The sequence below is a fragment of the Entamoeba dispar genome, genomic scaffold (assembly GCF_000209125.1).
Source record: "Entamoeba dispar SAW760 scf_1105229462071 genomic scaffold, whole genome shotgun sequence".
NCBI classification, from domain to species: Eukaryota; Evosea; order Mastigamoebida; family Endamoebidae; genus Entamoeba; species Entamoeba dispar.
In genome coordinates this window covers 25981-44315 of record NW_001855009.1, presented here as the reverse complement: position 1 = coordinate 44315, position 18335 = coordinate 25981, and the positions used below count along the sequence as shown (strand labels likewise).

The following is an 18335-nucleotide window of genomic DNA, read 5'->3' as shown; positions in this document are numbered from 1 at the left end:
TAACATTAATAATGAAAAAGAAAGGTATATAACAATAAAAAATACAAAAATAAACGAGAAAGAGAACAAAAGAGATAAAGAGGAAGTAAGTGTAGTTTTATGTGTAAAATAATTATTTGAAATTCACAAGATGAAACAGTGTTAAATTAATAGCCATTATAAGAATGGAACCTATTGATTGTCATTTTTTTTAAGTTAATGAAAAAGTATTATATTTACACTAAACATAAAAACAAATACAAACAATAAAACATAACAATAATGGATATTTAGTAATATTTAAAATATATTAGAATGTATGCAAAAAGAAAATAAAAATAAACAACAAATAAAACAAACCAGAGAAAAAAAAATTATAGATAATAAATAATAAGAATAAATAATAAAACATAAAGAGAATAAATAACTAAAAAGCAGTTAATTAATTATTAATAGAACTTGAATCTATTAAGAAAAAAAATAATAAAATAAAATCAATAGAATATAAGAAATAGAATAAAACTAAAGTAATCAAAGTACAATATTGAAACATTCATTTTATTTCATAACCTAACCATATTATTTAATGGTTTAATTATTTAATAATAATAATGATAAATGAACATATAAAAAATATGAGTTATAAAGAATATAACCAAATAGAAATGAAATAAATAATATTAAGAATATAAGATTATTTCATAATATTTAATGTTATATTAATTTAGATTATTCATACTTATACTTCTAATTCTTATGTATAATATAATAAAACAAATAAACCACTAATTATAAAATTATATGGGCATTCTAATTACTTATATTTCTTTTATTTATTTATTATTATCTATGTTTTATTTTCATTTATTTATCATTTTTTTTTTATTTCACTCTTACAAATAGTATAGCATGTTTCAATATTTTTAATTTAATGTTTATTTGACTATCCTTATTTTTTGTTTTCTCATTATCATCTTTTCTTTATTTTTCTTATTGTAAATATTGTTATGGTAAAAATAAAATAAATCCAATTGGAATCAATTCAATTTTCTATTGTTTGTTATGCACTTTTCATTACTTCATGATAATTGTTTATTTACTTTTCTCAATTACAGCGATTTTTATTTACATCTCTAATTCTTTATTATTTCTATTAATTTTCTTTGTTTTATCTTACTTTCTTATTCATTTTATTTTTGTTCCTTCATTCTTATTTGAACATTGTTTCTTCATTCTTTCTAATAAAATAAATACACTTGTTTAAATTTCTTTCTCTATAATTTCAATCTTATTTTTTGATATTATCTATTACTTTATCATTCAAATTCCCTTGTGTTATCATGTTATTTGTTTTACATTTGAAATAACATTTCAATATACTTTTTGATAACTTTGTAATTTATTCTTGTTTCTATCTTTCCTCTTTATATCTCACATGACACTTTTATATCATTTCTTTATTACTTCACTCATTCCTTTCTCTTCAATGATATCACACATTTTTATTTTTTTCATCATTACCAATATTTCCCATTGTATGTTTCTTTTGAGTATTTGAATAATTTGATCATCTTCTCTTGTTTTAGTCATATGTTTAACTCTAATCATCTCATTTTCTTCATTACTTTCTTCTTCTTTCTTTTTCGCATTATTCTTCATTGCCCCTTCATTTAGTCTTTATGTTAACTTCTATTAACCATTCAAATTTATTCATTAATATTTTCTTTGTTATTTCCTTTTATCATGAAATATTCTTTTATATTTTCATTTCTTCGTTGATATACTCATATTTCAAATATTTCTTTTGCATTTTTAAATATCGTCATTTTAATTTCTTCATTATTTTCATCTAAATTTTCAATAATCTCTTTGAGCTTATGACAATATCCATCTGTTTCAATTTCTCTATTATTCAATGTTGACGTCATTCAAATCTAATTAAAAATTTTCTATATCTTTCTTTTCTATTTGTTGTTATATGTGTTAATAGTTCTTTCTGTTTATTATATTTATCAATTGCTTTTCTATATATTTGGTTTCTCAATTTATCCTTTCTCTTTTTTATATTTCGATGTTTTTCAGACCATTTTGATAAATGTAATGTTATTTTCTACTTCTATTTCTTAAATAATAAACATGATAATTCTCTCATTTTACTCTGTTTATTTGTATCACATTCTTTCTAACTATAACATTCAATACTTCATTTTATTCTTGTGAAGTTCTTTGACTATATTTTCATCAGTTTGTTCAATATCAAAACTTTCAATGTGTGTTCTAAGTTCTTTGACTGTTTCTTTATCAATTGTTTGATAAAGTCTCCCAATAATCTTTTGATTTCGTTCATTATTTTTTTTGTTATTTCTTTTATCTTCTTAACACTTTCTATTCATTTTTTCTTTCCTTAAGCAGCTCAATTTCTTTTTAACGTTTCAACTATGCTAATCAACTTCTTTATTCATTTTCCATGTTTTCTAATCATCATATGAATTCGATGTTGTGCAGCAGGTGTTCCTTCCACAATTCTAATTGGGTTGATTATTTGGCTATTACTGTTCTCCAATTTTTTCAGATTGAAAGATGATATGTTATATCATTATCACTAATTTCATTGATTAGCGTCAATACGAATCTTTTTTCAAGAATTTGTATCTGAACCTTTATCAAATATAATAGAAATTTATTAATGTTTAACTTTTACTAATTGATGGTATAATTTAATTATCTACACTACGTCCTACTATTTATTATATTACTAGTTAGTATATTATAAATAATACTAAGATCTTTTTTATTTGTTACTTCTTAAACTGGTTTTATTTTGTTGTTTTGTCTTAATAAAATGTTATTCTACCCTTTAAACTCCTTTCTTTATTTATAAAATACAAAAATAATGAGAGAATAAGAAGTTTATCATTTAGTTTAATTAATAAATGTCATTTTCTCCATAAATGTAGTGGGTCATTTTATGAAGTGTTATTAAACCTTAAGAGTTGTAAACTATAAAGAAAGTAATACCAAATGAAAAATTGTTATTGAACTATTAATTTTTTATGACAAAGAAGATATCCTAAATGAATTATTTTTATAACCTAAAAGAAATGAAAAAAAGAAAATAAAAAAAGATAAATCAAGACGGGTTTAAACAAAATTAACTAAACAAATATTTTCTTACTTTCAAAAGTTATAATAATCTACAAAATGATTGTTATTTGTTATTGAAAAAAATACAAATATTTTGTTTTTAGAAAAAGAGTATTAAAAAAAAAACAAAAAATATACAGAAAACTACTAATATATTGTTTTTCAAAAATACTTTGATAAAAAATTTTAAAATTAAAAATTAACATCATTCATTAACCAATAAATTTATTAAAAATTATTCTCATTTGAAGTTTTCAGAGAAAGGAATTACGTCTGACCACGTTCAATAAACTAAAAAAGGAAGAGAAAGAACTTAAAAAAATGAAATGACCAAAAGAATTACAGGAGAATTTGCTAAACTTCAAAAGAATAAAGAAGGTTGGTTTACTGTTGGAACATATTCAGACGATATTTATCAATGGAAGGTAATAGTTAATGGACCAGAAAATAGTCCATATGAAGGTGGAAAATTTGAAGTTAAAATTACCCTTCCTAAAGAATATCCACATAAACCACCAACATTGGTTGTAATGACTAAAGTTTATTCACCAATTGTTAACCCTGAAGACCATACTATTTGTCATCCAATTCTCCAAACTGATAATAAACCAGGAAATTGGGCACCTACATCATCAGTCTATGAAGTTCTTGTTGCATTTAGAAGTATGCTTGGATCACTTTCTACTGATCACGTCACAAACACTGAAGTTGCTCAAGTTCTTGCAGAAAGACCAGAAGAATTTAAGAAGACAGCCAGAGAATGGACAAAATTATATGCTAAATAAAATAAAACACATTTAATTTACAAGCATATTTATCATTTGTATTTATTTTATTAATCACATTTAAATATAATTGTTTATAATAACATTACAATTATTAGTATTATTATAATTTCTCTTCCTACAACTCCATTTGTTTTAGTTTGATACATCTCTTTGGTATTATTTAAAAAATAAGTGATAAAAAAAAGATCATTTTAACTTCATAACGATAATTTATTTGAAGATTTATAATTTACCCTTTTTTATTAAGACCAATTATATGCAACATTCTTTGTTTTATTTTTGATTTATCATTAGTACAATCTTATAGGAGTTACAAGTTATCATTTCTTATTAGGTTGATTAGTACTAAACTTTAGTGATGTTATTAAGACACACCACTACACTATTCTTATACTCATTGTGTTAGAACAAGCCTAATCATTAAAAATCTCTTATTCATTATTATATTGTTTTGGGTATTTGTTAATTCTTTTTATTTGTTGGTTCATCTCTTCTATCTTTGTTTTTACTTATTTGTTATATTCTTTATTTCACTCTTATGAACGAACCAATACAATTTGTTAAATTTCTATTACTAAAAGTAATTTATTGAATATACAAATAAGTTTAATAGATTTCAGACTATTTTATTTTTAGTAATTGATGTTATACAATGGTTTGTGTTATTGTATTTATTGAAAGTATAAGATGTAATTACATAAATGATAGTGAATTTTTGGAATAATGAATAAAAATTTCTTGTATAATTTTTTTAAAAAATTAGTAAAAATAATTCACATGAATCATTTAAAATTTTAATTAGAGTATTTTCTTATAATAACAGAAACATAATATCTTTACCTCTTGTAAAGAAGTTATGCAACCAATATATATTTAAATAATTGAAATAAGTTAATACATCCAATAAAATTATGAAAGTTCCTCGGTATAAAAAAACAAAAAGAAAGAAAAAAAAACTAAAAAAGTGATTTATTGAGATGTTAACATACAATCGACTCTATGAAGTAACTAACCCAATAACATTTCCATTTGGAGTTTCATGTCACCCATTTGAGTGTGAACCTCCTTTTCCGTGTGGAGAAGTTATTGAGAAAAAACCATTTCAATGTAATAAATGTGGTGCTTATGATAATTGTTTTAATCTTCGGGTGAATGGAGAATTCCTTTGTTGTGTTTGTGGAACTATGAACCCGACATTTATCACATATAAAAATTTTACATCAAATTCATTAGTTGTTTGTCCTTCTATGTGTCAACCAACAAATTTCTTCTTCAACAACAATAAATTAAAATTACAAATTTCTATTGAAACTATTGTTGTCATATTTATGCAACCAAAAGAAGCAGATAAATTCGTAAAAGAATGTTTAAAAGAGTTATGGAAACGTATACAAAAGAAATCTGTTAAAAGAAAATTATTAATAGTTGTTCAAAATGATGAAGGACTTCATTTAGGGTCTTTTAAAGGAAATCAAATTCATTTAATAACTATTCCAAAAGAAGAAATCACAGAAGATAATTTTTGTTTAAAAGAGATGATAAATGAAAATACTTTTAGATTTGAAGAAACAGTAGATGAATTATCTTTTGATAATATTACTGATACTATGCTAGCTTTTAATAACAGAATTCGAGGATCAGAACAATGTTATGAATTACTTCATCAAATTAATACCTTTGAGAGTGATATGAGAGTGTGTCTTTTTAGTGGTGAAATAATAAGAGAATCTATACAAATAGATATAGAACAAGTCCGTTACAAATTTCCAATTCATTTTATATTATTTTCTTCTTGTTGTAATGAAATAATAAAAATAAATAAAATTATTGAACAAACTGGTGGATCTTTACATATTTGGAACATCAACCAACAACATTTAGATATTTGTTATAGAGATTTATTTGATAGGTTATTATGTGTAAGAACTCGAGGAGGTGATAAACTTTTATTTTTTTCACACAACTCTATCAAAGCAAATTTTCATAATGAATTCTTTCAACCAAATGAACCAATCCCTTCACTGAACCCATTCACATACTTCCATTTTATATTATCGTTCAATAAAGCAATATCATTAAATTACTTTCAAATAGTATTTACTGATGTTTTCTTAAAAGATGGAAAAGCAATTCCTTTCACAAGAATTGAAACTATTAAAGTTGGACATACCAAAGATACTTTTAAATTTTTTGACAATTACCCACCAGCACTAGCATTATCTACTTGTATGCAATTTAATAAAGATGATATGTTAAAGATATTACCTAATATGATCAAATATTATCAACCAATTCAAACACATCCTTTATTTAAACTCCTTGCACAAACTCTTCATATCGTCAGTGTATCAGCACTCTATTCACCTGATCCATTAATGTCTTCTTTATCACATTATTTATTGATACAACACTCCCCTCAATATTCAATGGCAATTTTTAATCCACCAATTATCATTTATTCTACACTACAATCTCTTCAACAAAAACCAACAATAACCCCTTCATTACAGGAACTCATTAAAATGAGTCCTGACCTTGTATTATATCCTTCTCAACGTCTTCTCTTGGTTTTATATAATCCAAGAATTATAAAAAACCAAAATATTCCACTTAGAGATAATATTAAACATATCACTCATATTCTAGCTGCTATTGACTCATTTAAAAGGCTTAGTTATGAGCGTCCACAAAGATATATTATATATGATTTCTTATTAACTGATCCAATCTTGACAAAATATATTCACTAATCAAATCTTTTCATTTCATTTCTTTTTTTTTACAAACTTAAAAAATCTTAAAAAAGAATATTAATTGTGCTTCTGGACTTGAATGCAAATGTCCTTTAATACTGAATCAAATAATTCATGAGCTTGTTTAAGAATTATTTGTTCGTCTGCGTCTTCAGTAATAACAACTACAACAGAACCAACAAAGTTATTTGGTGATAATGTCCAGAAATGTTCATTTTTATATTCTAATACACCATCTAATTGTTGAAGTTGTTGTAATTTAGCATAAATTTGAGGATATACAGACTGAGGAGAGGTTTGTAATAAAATCATTCCATTGGCAGTAAGAATAGGAATAGCAATATAAATCACAATGAAAGCCATTGCCATAGAAAATAATCCATCGTAGCTAATGATACCACTACCAAATTAATACAAAGATTAAATTAAAAACATAAAATGACAAACGGATACCAAAACGAAATAGAGTAAATAGTTATTACTGTGATATTTTGAATAAAATGAAAAATTACAAATCTTTTTTGTGATTGAGGGATAGAAGATGATGTTGGTGATGCTTCACGAACAAAAATAATGTCTGAGAAGAAACACAAACCAATTCCATTAATCAATAATCCCCAACATACTGTACTAATGATTGAACGAATACTATCTAGCTCTGTTGAAATAGTTACAGGTTCTATCATTCTTTCAACACATTGCATCAATGTGAATGCAGAAAAAAGAACTAAGAAAAATCCGTTAATAAATCCTAATAAAGGTTCAACTCGTTGATATCCGTAAGTCATTGTTTCGGTAGAACTTCTATGTGCATACATCTTTCCTGCATAATAAATAATAATAGAAAATAAGCAAAATGCTGTATGTACCGTACTAACAAGTAATCCTAATGAATTTGTATCTACACTTACCATCAGTTCTCGTAATGCAAAAATCGTCAATACAACAAAATATACAATGTTTATTTTATCCTTACGTGTTGCTAGAACAACAGTTTTTAAGTTAGAAAAGAAGGAGGATTGTTCTTCAACTGTAAATGTTGGCATTGTTTATTCATTTTTGAGATGAAAAATATGTTTTTGTGATATAAAACAAAAATAAAAATTTAAATGTAAAGAATTTTAAATGAAAAAGATATTCATCAACACAATTGTAGTTGTCATTAATAACGCAGCACTACTTCTTAAATTCATATTTGGTTCTTCAACACACATACCTGATTTAGTACAAACATAACCAGTTGAACAAATACCACAAGAAGGTTGACAACCTTCTTTCCATGGAGATAGTGTGTGATCATCATATGATTCATTGGTTATTGTGCATTGGGTGTTAGCACAATTCATTGAGTCCCAATCACAATTTTTATCAACAACATCACCACTCATAATTAAATGAATGCCCTCTAAAATAAATTTAGTTGATGAAGATGTTTTGAATTTTAAAGAGAAGACATTAGAAAATGATGTGCATGATTTATCTAAAATAGCTTTAATATAAACTTTTTTAGAGCCATCAACTGTTTTAATTAATTGTTTAAATTGTAAGTTATCACAATCAACAAAAATATCACTTTCCTTAAACTCTTTTGTATTTGTATTTGTTCCTAATGAAAAATGAATTAAGTCTAATGTCCCTGAAAGTAAATTTGCTTCAAATTGAAGTTCCTGATAAGAAACTGACATTTGATGAAGTGTCCCATAATAAAAGAACATACTTAATTCATCTTCTATTGTTGAAATGGTAACATCTTTTTTTGTAGGTTGTAATTTATTAATTAAACCATTTATCTTAGTATATAATCTCCATCTGAAAAATCGCATATCAGGAATACCTTCTTCTTTATCATAAATACCTAAAGTAGCACAGTACCTACACTCACTCTTTGTATTTGTTAGAAACCTTGAAGAAAATCTCAAATAACGTTCTTGTGTAAGATCTGCATTTGTCATAGAAACAACATCATCCTCAACAGAAACTATTTGTATATGGTTTGATCTTGTAATTTTGTTTTGCGGAATAATGTATCTACCATTTTCATTTTGTTGATACTCTACTTTATCGATAATTAACTTTTCATCTTTAACATTTGAATTAAATAAGGTGATTTCATATGAATCAGTTTGTTTTTTTACATAAATTTTTGGGAAAACTTTAAAAGGACAGACTGTAGGCTGTAACACTACTTCAATCATTGAAATGGTAATGGCTGCATTAAAAGTAGATGCAATAGTGTTATACCCTTTTTGTGTTACCCCAATTGTTTTATTAAGCCAATCAGGATTAGTTGTATGGTTGGTGTAAAAATATCCTGCGACAACACAATACAATGGATCTCCAACTGGGCCTTTAATTTCTAAACACTGACCACATCTAGAAATATTTAACCCATCTTTCTGAAAATACATATAATCCTTATGGACATAACACGTCTGTTGTATGGTGTATGAGTATAATTCAATTTCATAATTTGGTATGTCATTATAACAAATTTCTTTAACATAGTATTGTCCTCCTGAAGAACCTACATCTTTATCATTAATTACTCCAATCATTGCTTCTTGCAAACAAAAAGCATAGGAAAATACAGTAAATAATAAAAAAAGTGGTGATCCTAATACAAATTTCATAACTACATTTTTGTTTTTGTTATTTTGTAAGAGTTTTTATTCTGGAAATAACTAATTTCGTTTTCTATTTCATTCTTTTTTTTAGTTTATAATAACTTGATTTTTTTATTCGCAAATAAAAAACAAACAATAAATATTTTTTTGTTATTAATATTTAAAAAAAAAATAATTGAAAAGAATATAAAAAAACTAGAAATAAGAAAATTTACAAAAAATCTTAAAAAGATGAAGAACTAAATAAAGAAGATTTCATATGGTTTGTTAGTTATATAATTGAAAAAGAAAGATGATATAAATATTTATTGTTGTTAGCTTGTACTTGTTATTGGAGATTTTCATGTCCCACATAGAAGCGCTGCTATTCCACAAGTATTTCTTGAGCGGTTAAATACTGGAAGAATTCAAACTGTTCTTTGTACAGGGAATCTTTGTGGAAAAGAAACGTATGACATTTTGAGAACTCTTGCACGTGAAGTTCATGTTGTTAAAGGAGATTTTGATGAGATGCAAGGTCTTAATGAAACTGAAGTAATTAAAATAGGAAATTTCAAAATTGGATTAATGCATGGTCATCAAGTTATCCCTTGGGGAGATCGTGAGGCTCTTGCCATCTATCAAAGACAACTCGATGTTGACATTTTAATCACTGGTCATACCCATAAATTAGAAACAAAAGAAATCGGTGGTAAATATTTCCTTAATCCAGGTAGTGCTACTGGTGCTTATTCTCCTTTAGTAGACAATCCAATCCCTTCTTTTATGTTACTTGAAATTAATGATTCAGAATTAACCATTTATGAATATACCTTAGTTGATGGTTCTGTTAAATGTGAAAGAGTTGATTTCAATAAGAAACAACAACAATAAGTTCACTTACTTTTTATCCTTTAATTTTTATTTTTTGTTATAAAAAACAGTGTTTATTTTTATTCTTTTTAATTTAACGTTGCTTAAAGTTATGCTGAATAATAGGAAAAATCCTGATAAATTATTGAGAAGAATGAAAATAAAAAAGAATAAGATGAATTGAAATTCTAAGTTGGTTTTAAGTTTGTTTGGAAATTACAAAACTATAAAAAGTACTCAATTAAGAAATGGTTCAAACAACTATTATTTTTTGTTTTATCATGTTTTATTCATTTTCAAATGCCACTGAGTGTAGCTGTAATCTTTTACTTGATTCTGAACATTGCATTGAATGTAGTGAAGGTTGTCACCTCTCCTTAGATCTCCCAGAAGGAGCAATTGTTCCTAATTTAATATGTAAAGCGGACAATGTTCTTAATTGTTACTTACATGATAAAAATATATGTGTTCAATGTAAAGATGGATATTATTTAAAAGATAATGAATGTAAAGACTGTGATAGTCTTATTAGAGGATGTAAATATTGTAATGATACTAAATGTTTTGTTTGTGGTAATGATGAAGGAAAACAATTGTATCTCTCTAATACTCAAGATAAATGTATTGATTGTAGTGATACTAATAATGCAGAGTTATGTGGCAGATGTACTGATGGAAGTTATTTTGATTCAACAACAAGAACTTGTCAAAAATGTTTTAGTAATTGTGAGTTATGCACATCAAGTACAAATTGTTTTAAGTGTAGTAACAAAACTATTTTAACAGAGTCAAATGGTTTGTATAAATGTATTCAAATTGATAATTGTGATTCAGAATATTCTAAAGATGATCACTGTGAAAAATGTATTGATGGTTATTATCTTAAGAATGGTAAATGTTCTAAATGTCAAGACGGATGTAATGTATGTTATGAAGATACTCAAAGCAATTCATTAAAATGTTCTGAATGCGAACCTGATAAAATTATGAATAGTGGAAGTTGTTCTGATGCTTCGAGTTTACATTGTTTACAAGGTAGTCCAATTTTTGGATGCACAGAATGTGAAGAAGGATATTATTTTAGTTCAGACTATACTTGTCAAAAATGTAGCTCAAATTGTAATACTTGCATTGGAACATCTGACCATTGTTTAAGTTGTGCAAAAGATTATTATTTTGTTAAAGGACAAACAACATGTATACATATGGACTCTCATTGTAGATTAGCTGATGAATCTGGATGTAAAGAATGTAATAACGAACTTGTTAAAGAACATGAAAATGACACAGGGTATTATATTCCTGAGGGTTCACAAACTTGTCAACCTTGTGAGGAACATTGTAAACTATGTGAAAAAGAGTCAAACCATTGTACTGCTTGTATAGATAACTATCTTCTTAAAAAAGTTGATGATACAAATGGAAATTATCATTATGAATGTATTGAAAATGATAAAAAAACATGTATTTCTACGGAAATGGGGTATTGTACCGAATGTATTGCAAAACATTTTATTGCTACTTCTGCAGATGGACTAGAACAAGAATGTACTTCATGTGATAAATCATGTGATACTTGTGAAAAGAATGACTCGTGTTTAACTTGTGCAAAGGATTATTATTTACCAAGAAATTATACTGGAAATAAAGTAAATTCATTATGTAAACAACAAAGTGAAATTAATATGACATGTCAAGCTGGAACGTCTGGGTGTGAAGTTTGTAATGATGGGTATTGGATTAATTTAGATGATGACACTCAAGCAAATTGTACTGCATGTCCTGATGGATGTTCTAAATGTCAATGGTCAACAAATGAACAAAGAGTAATTTGTTTATTATGTGATACAACGGACCAATATGTTAAAAATGGAGAATGTGCTCCATGTAATGAACTAGAGCATTGTGCCAGTTGTTCAGGAGATAAATGTACTATGTGTGAAGACGGTTATAGTTTAGATGCAGGATCAATGTCTTGTTCAAAAACTAATTGGGCATTAATTATTCCATTAATTATAGTAGCTGTTATTATCATTATTATAATTCTTATTGTTATTATTGGTATTATTTGGTGGAGAAGAAGAAAAAGTGTTAAAGCAGAATCTACTGCTATTAAACCATTCCATGTATCATCAGATCTTGAGTTAATGCTTCTTGGAGCAGATAATGAAAAATTCCCATTGAAAACAGATAAATGGGAGTTAACATTTAATTTGGCTAAGTCTAAAGCAATTGTTGATCAAGAATATGAAGAAACAGTTAAATTGGCTAATATATCAAAGAAAGAATATTATTTCGAATTCCATTATACTCCATCTCATAAATATGATATTGTTATCACTCCAAATAACTCTACTTTAAAACCTGGAAATGCTATTCAAGTTACATTTAAAATTAAAGTATTATGTACTTGTTCATTATCTGATCAATTAGGCATTTCTGCTATGGACATTGATGATCAAACGAAAGAAACTGCAGCATTTACTATTATTATTGAATCTGATTTATCTTTGAAATTAGATCATACTGAACTTAAACCAATTATGCCACCAATTGGTGAAGGTGCTTTTGGTATGGTATTTAGAGGAACTTATAGAGGAAGGGAAGTTGCTATTAAAAAGATGAAAGCAAGAAATTTAACACAAGAACAAGAAAAAGAATTTAATCATGAAGTATCTATGATGACACAACTAAGACATGTTTGTGTTGTAGAGTTGATTGGAGCAGTTTATACAGAAGGAGAAATTTCAATTGTTACAGAATTTGCAGAATATGGATCATTAAGTAAGATTTGGGGAAAACAAAAAATTAGTTACCAATTAAAAATAAAGTTCTTAGATGATATGGCTGTTGCATTATCTTATCTTCACCAAAACCAAATTATTCACAGAGATGTTAAAGGTGAAAACTTATTAATTTTCTCAATAAATCCTCATTCACCTGTTTGTGCTAAATTAACTGATTTCGGTACTTGTAGAAATATTTCTGAAAGAAATTTGAGTGTTAAAGAATTATCACAAGGTATTGGAACACCTACTTATATGCCACCAGAATGTCTTCAAAATTCTACTGATTATTCATATCCAGTTGATGTATATGCTTACGGTATTGTATTATATGAAACATATGTAGAACATAATGCATATGATGGAGATGAAAGATTTAATCAACCATGGATGATTCCACAATTTGTTATTGAAGGTAATAGATTATCAAAACCTGATAGTATTCCTGATAATTATTGGGAATTGACAACTAAATGTTGGTCTCAAAACGCAGTTGATAGACCTACATTTGTTGATATCTTAAAAACGATTGAATCTTGGGGTGAAGACATTAGATATGCCTTTAATATTGAAGGAGATAAAAAAATACAAGGTAGTGATGCATCAAGTTCTACCTCTGTACCATCTAGTGCTCAAGAACCATCAACTAATTCTACTTCAACACCAACAGATGATAAACCAAGTTCATCTTCTGAACAAAAAACTTCAAGTGAAAGTAAAAAGAAATCAGAAAGTACTAATCAAGAAGAATTAAAAGAAATAATATTAAATGAACAAATACAACAATCATCAAGTTCATCTTCAAGTTCTGACTCAACTAGTTCATCCAATTGATTTATTTCTAAATTATTGGTTTAGTTATAATAAAAGATGAACGAAACACAAAGAAATGTAAATTAATTCATTAAAGAGGTGTTGAAATATTTCTCAAAGGATTTAATTGTATCATTTAAATCACCTAAACGTTGCCAAAAATCAGATGGAATACATTCAATACAATATGCTTCATCTAAAACACTCCCATTTGCATCTTTGGGTTCCCAATATAAGAGTTGTTTATACAAAGTTTGTGCATTTTGTTGTGGATGACTTGGATTAGTTGAGGTAGAGGATGAGTGTTGTGATACTCCAGTTGAACTTTGTTGACTTAAATTAGTTGATACGTTTGTTCGAGCACGAGTTTCACCGATACTTTTATTTGTACTACCATTTGTTCCACCACTTGTTTTAGGTTGTCTTTTCTTTGGAATGTAAGGAGGTGCTACAAGATTTAATGTTGACATCTACTAACACGTATATTTATACTCTTTTTAATAGTTCTTTATTGATTATTTTTATTATTTCTATTTTTTTGTTTAGTCTTTTTTAATTTTTGTTTTTTTTTTAATATTTTAATGAGTGTTGTTTTAACTAAAAATCACAAAAAATCTGTCTTTTTCTTTTTTTGTCTTCGACGTGAAGAACTTTAAATGAGAAGAACTTTTCAGTTTGAAAAAATTTTACTATCAAAGAAGATTAAAACAATGACACAAATACACAAAGTAGGACCATTTTTAATTGGGAATAAATTGTTAGGAGAAGGTGCAACAGGAAAAGTCTTTTTATCATTTCATGAAGAGACTAATATTAAAGTTGCAATTAAAGTTATTGATAAAGTAAGTATTTGCAGTCATCCTGAAAAGAAAAGAAAGGTTGAGAGAGAGTTAGCAATTCTCCGAATTATTCATCACCCAAATATTATTGACTATTACGCATCTTATGAAACAACAAAACTACTTTTTTATGTTCAAGAATTATTAAGTGGAGGAGAACTATATGCATATGTTGAGAAAAAGAAGAAATTATCATTAGAAGAATCAGTTAAGTTTCTTTTACAAATAATTTCTGCTTTAAAATATATTCATAAATGGCAAATATGTCATAGAGATATTAAGCTAGAAAATATTTTGTTAAGTCAAGATTGTTCAACAGCTAAGTTATGTGACTTTGGAATGGCAACATATACTGGGGGAATGCCTCTAAGAGATTCTTGTGGTAGTACATTTTATGCTGCACCAGAATTATTTACTCAACCAACATATGATGGATGTGTTGCAGATATTTGGTCATTAGGAGTTGTTTTTTATGTTATGATTTTTGGATTTATGCCATTTCCAGGTGAGACTGATGAAGAATTTGTTGAAAATGTAAAAAAGTTAACATACCAAATTCCTTTTGAACTTCCACATCCAATCCATGAAGCTTTAACTGGAATGTTATGTGGTGATGTTAAACAACGTTTGACTTTAGATAGAGTTAAAGTACTTATTGAACCTTTTTCTCAAATAACAACACCAGCCCGTCCAATACCATCGAAGAAAATGAATTATTCCATGTTTGATAGTTTCCAAGATTTAAGTATATCAATTAATGACACCGTTGTAAGAAATAACCAAAATTCATTGGAAAATGATGGGATTATTGAAAATGAACCAAATAAAATTGAAGATATTGAAACAATTGCTGGTGGTCCAATAACTATTGTTGATACTAAAGTTATGCAAATGTTATCGTCTTTATTAACTCCATTACATATTTCTAAAATAAGGGAAGAATTATTTGCTCCTAATCCAAATACCGTACGTGCTTTTTATCGTTCTATTACTGAACACACACAAAATTCCTTAAAAACATTAACTTCTTCAAATTTAAAAATAAAAACAGTTAATACAAATACTACACTATTCCCTGTTTCTCCATTACTTTCAGACCCTTCTTCTTATAAAAAAAGTGTTTCTCCAGCATTTTGTGAATTACTTAAGAAGAAAAGGAGTTGTTCTCCTATTAACATTAAATATAAAGAAACAGTCTCTCCTCCTTCTTCTGTTAATATCCCTCATGAAATTGATGTTTTCCTTTCTCCAATAGAAGGGCCTTTTATTCACCAAGCAACTATTGATATGACACCTTCAAAAGCAATAATCAAAATCAATGAGATATTAAAAGAACTTGGCATTGAGATTGAACATCAAATCACTGTTGATAATATTGAAAAGTGTTTATATCACTATGACGTTGATGATTCTTTAAATAAAAATAAAGCTGCTCTCAGTCAAATTATATTTACTATTCTTATCAGCGTCGGAGATACTTCTGATATTGACGTCAGGTTCGAAGATAAAACTATTATTAAATTTGAACTATCCGAAGGAAGTGCTTTGGTATTTGGAGATTTATGGAATGTGATTAAAAGACAATTATTAGAACATGATAGTTTTCCTATTGAATAAATAATTTGTTTATATACATCATCACAATTTTATTAAAATGATTTTTGTTTTTTTACCTTATTACAATTTAAAATTATCGGGAAATTAAAGGAAATAACAATAAACATCATTTTGTTAACTCTTGAAATTAAAAAATGGAACTTAAAATTTTATTTCTATAATGTTAAGTTTTGATTACTATGGCTTTGGTCAATCCAATGGCTGGATAAATAAAGTTAGTAATTTAGAAGATTATCAAAGTAGAGTATCTACTTTATTAAAAAAACTACAAGAACAGAAACCAAATAATGGCATCTATACTTCTAAAACCAACACTGGTAAAAATTACTCTTGCATTAATAGTGAGATCGATTGCATTAATCAATTTGTTAATAATTTATTTAGATGTAATGATTGTAGTATTCCACATTTAGATGGCACTAATTATTTTAAAGTATTCCGACTCGTTAACAATATCTTTAGACCATCATTAGTTGCTGAATTTTTTGAATTATATAAGGAATGTTATTACAAAAAAAGAGTACTCACTAGCAGAGAATTTGTAAGTGATGAAACCAATTCAGAAGTTATTGAATTAAGTAAAAAACTTTGGTGTCTTTTCAAGAAAATTTTAAAACCCACTATTTATGAAATTGAAAATTGTGGCACTGAGACTGGATACAATGAAGATCTAAGTGGACACACAATGGATCTTACTTCAGATTATTATTGGGCTTTATTCACTAACTTGTATAATACCATCAGAATCAGAAATACTAAGAGTTATAAAACACTGGGCACAGACGGTAGTAGCTCTGTTTCAGTTCATCGACCTTCAAACATTACAGTCTGCCCTTCCAAGATTCAAATTCCTTATGAAAGCATATGTAAAAAATTAGAAAATCACATAAGTGATTTAAAAAGTCAAATAAGTGATTTAGAAAGTCAAATAAGTGATTTAAAAAGTCAAATAAGAGGTTTAGAAGAGACAGGGCAAGAAAAGGATCAGACAATAACTAACTTAAACCAAAAAGTAAGTGAATTAACACAAGAAAAAGAAGAGGCTGAAGCTATTTTAAATAGACTAACTGAAATCCATTATGAGGAGTTAAATAAGTTAAAGGATAAAGTTGACAAGCAAATTAACAAATTATGTCGTGATAGAAAAGATGAAAAGCAGAAGCAAGAGTCTGAGTACCAACGTAAATTAAGTCTTAAAGAGGAATGCTTTAACAAAGAAATGGGACGATTAACTGAAGAAAATAACAAGTTTAAAAATGACAATTTAAGTCTTAGAAAAGAATTAGATGATACAAAAGTATTACTTTTTATCAAATTATGTGGTAAAACACAAATAATTCTTCAATCAAAAGCTAAAGAACAAGGATTTGAATATAAGATTGAGTTAAAACCAGAGAAAGAAATATTTATAGTTCCAGTCTCTCAATCAGAGAAAAGAAAGGATAAATTTAAAATTAAATTACCACGACTTACAATTAATAAAATGGATGAGGTTTTAGAATACGAAGAGTTCTGTATTAATTTGAAGGATGAAAAAAAATTCTATTATAATAAAAAAGGTTCCTGTATTCTTGGTCAACAATTGAATCTACAGATAGAAATTGTGGATGGTAAGAAAAAAGAAGAGCCAATCTCCAAACAAACAAAACAAAAAGGAGGCATACAAAATAATATTGTTGATGAGGAACAACAAGAATTAAATAAAGAGGTAGTTAAAGTGAGTGTTCCTATTGACTATTATTTTGTCAAGGGTCCACATAAATTTGACTATCAAGGAATGGAAATTAAACTTCCAATAAGTCTTAAAACTCAAGAGGGTGAAATTATTTCACTCCTAACCCAAAAAGGACCAATGAAATTTCAGGTGAATTCTGAGCCTACAAACTCTTATAGAAGGGACGGTTTTGATTTAATTCAAACACTCTATTTCCCAAAAAAGGATGAGGGCCAATCAGTTATCCTTCCAGTACATACTTATGACGGTACTGTTGGTCCCAGTATGTTTTTAGTTAAAGATGGATATACGGTGCAATATTTTGGAAAAGGATTCTTTTGTCCTCATGGGGTTAGAGGATCGTTAAAGGTAGTTGTAAAGCTAATTGAATAACAAAGGACATTTAATTGAGTAATTTTACTTTAT

General features: G+C 26.9%; 9 protein-coding genes across 9 annotated transcripts, besides 19 other annotated features; 6 read left to right on the top strand and 3 right to left on the bottom strand.

Annotated features, from left to right (window-relative positions):
- The first annotated feature begins 221 nt into the window (after positions 1–221).
- Positions 222–406: a microsatellite.
- Positions 407–408: 2 nt separating this feature from the next.
- Positions 409–449: a repeat region.
- Positions 450–523: a microsatellite.
- A 46-nt stretch (positions 524–569) lies between these two features.
- Positions 570–706: a sequence feature (AT_rich).
- An 87-nt stretch (positions 707–793) lies between these two features.
- Positions 794–976: a microsatellite.
- A 120-nt stretch (positions 977–1096) lies between these two features.
- Positions 1097–1195: a microsatellite.
- Positions 1196–3066: 1871 nt separating this feature from the next.
- Positions 3067–3139: a microsatellite.
- Positions 3140–3235: 96 nt separating this feature from the next.
- Positions 3236–3363: a sequence feature (AT_rich).
- Positions 3364–3449: 86 nt separating this feature from the next.
- Positions 3450–3908, top strand: EDI_070640 (ubiquitin-conjugating enzyme E2, putative; the record flags this gene model as incomplete). Its single annotated transcript, XM_001739228.1, has 1 exon — positions 3450–3908. The coding sequence occupies one exon, from the start codon at positions 3450–3452 to the stop codon at positions 3906–3908; it is 459 nt and encodes a 152-aa protein (XP_001739280.1).
- Positions 3909–3947: 39 nt separating this feature from the next.
- Positions 3948–4020: a sequence feature (AT_rich).
- A 322-nt stretch (positions 4021–4342) lies between these two features.
- Positions 4343–4442: a microsatellite.
- A 195-nt stretch (positions 4443–4637) lies between these two features.
- Positions 4638–4685: a sequence feature (AT_rich).
- A 155-nt stretch (positions 4686–4840) lies between these two features.
- Positions 4841–4875: a microsatellite.
- A 13-nt stretch (positions 4876–4888) lies between these two features.
- On the top strand, positions 4889–6661 carry EDI_070630 (uncharacterized protein; the record flags this gene model as incomplete). The annotated part of the gene is made up of 1 exon (XM_001739227.1): positions 4889–6661. One exon carries the CDS (start codon positions 4889–4891, stop codon positions 6659–6661), a length of 1773 nt encoding a protein of 590 aa, XP_001739279.1.
- Positions 5715–5740: a sequence feature (AT_rich).
- Positions 6662–6721: 60 nt separating the features above from the next.
- On the bottom strand, positions 6722–7710 carry EDI_070620 (metal tolerance protein C2, putative; the record flags this gene model as incomplete). Its single annotated transcript, XM_001739226.1, has 2 exons — positions 6722–7064; positions 7112–7710. 2 exons carry the CDS (start codon positions 7708–7710, stop codon positions 6722–6724), a joined length of 942 nt encoding a protein of 313 aa, XP_001739278.1.
- Positions 7711–7748: 38 nt separating this feature from the next.
- Positions 7749–7791: a sequence feature (AT_rich).
- On the bottom strand, positions 7786–9294 carry EDI_070610 (uncharacterized protein; the record flags this gene model as incomplete). Its single annotated transcript, XM_001739225.1, has 1 exon — positions 7786–9294. One exon carries the CDS (start codon positions 9292–9294, stop codon positions 7786–7788), a length of 1509 nt encoding a protein of 502 aa, XP_001739277.1.
- Positions 9295–9407: 113 nt separating this feature from the next.
- Positions 9408–9483: a sequence feature (AT_rich).
- Positions 9484–9547: 64 nt separating this feature from the next.
- On the top strand, positions 9548–10161 carry EDI_070600 (vacuolar protein sorting-associated protein, putative; the record flags this gene model as incomplete). Its single annotated transcript, XM_001739224.1, has 2 exons — positions 9548–9550; positions 9607–10161. 2 exons carry the CDS (start codon positions 9548–9550, stop codon positions 10159–10161), a joined length of 558 nt encoding a protein of 185 aa, XP_001739276.1.
- A 19-nt stretch (positions 10162–10180) lies between these two features.
- Positions 10181–10238: a sequence feature (AT_rich).
- Positions 10239–10388: 150 nt separating this feature from the next.
- Positions 10389–13760, top strand: EDI_070590 (uncharacterized protein; the record flags this gene model as incomplete). The annotated part of the gene is made up of 1 exon (XM_001739223.1): positions 10389–13760. One exon carries the CDS (start codon positions 10389–10391, stop codon positions 13758–13760), a length of 3372 nt encoding a protein of 1123 aa, XP_001739275.1.
- Positions 12166–12209: a microsatellite.
- A 62-nt stretch (positions 13761–13822) lies between the features above and the next one.
- On the bottom strand, positions 13823–14209 carry EDI_070580 (uncharacterized protein; the record flags this gene model as incomplete). Its single annotated transcript, XM_001739222.1, has 1 exon — positions 13823–14209. One exon carries the CDS (start codon positions 14207–14209, stop codon positions 13823–13825), a length of 387 nt encoding a protein of 128 aa, XP_001739274.1.
- A 13-nt stretch (positions 14210–14222) lies between these two features.
- Positions 14223–14318: a microsatellite.
- Positions 14319–14449: 131 nt separating this feature from the next.
- On the top strand, positions 14450–16195 carry EDI_070570 (serine/threonine protein kinase MARK2, putative; the record flags this gene model as incomplete). Its single annotated transcript, XM_001739221.1, has 1 exon — positions 14450–16195. One exon carries the CDS (start codon positions 14450–14452, stop codon positions 16193–16195), a length of 1746 nt encoding a protein of 581 aa, XP_001739273.1.
- Positions 16196–16355: 160 nt separating this feature from the next.
- Positions 16356–18302, top strand: EDI_070560 (uncharacterized protein; the record flags this gene model as incomplete). The annotated part of the gene is made up of 1 exon (XM_001739220.1): positions 16356–18302. One exon carries the CDS (start codon positions 16356–16358, stop codon positions 18300–18302), a length of 1947 nt encoding a protein of 648 aa, XP_001739272.1.
- Positions 18303–18321: 19 nt separating this feature from the next.
- Positions 18322–18335: part of a sequence feature (AT_rich) that runs on past the window's edge.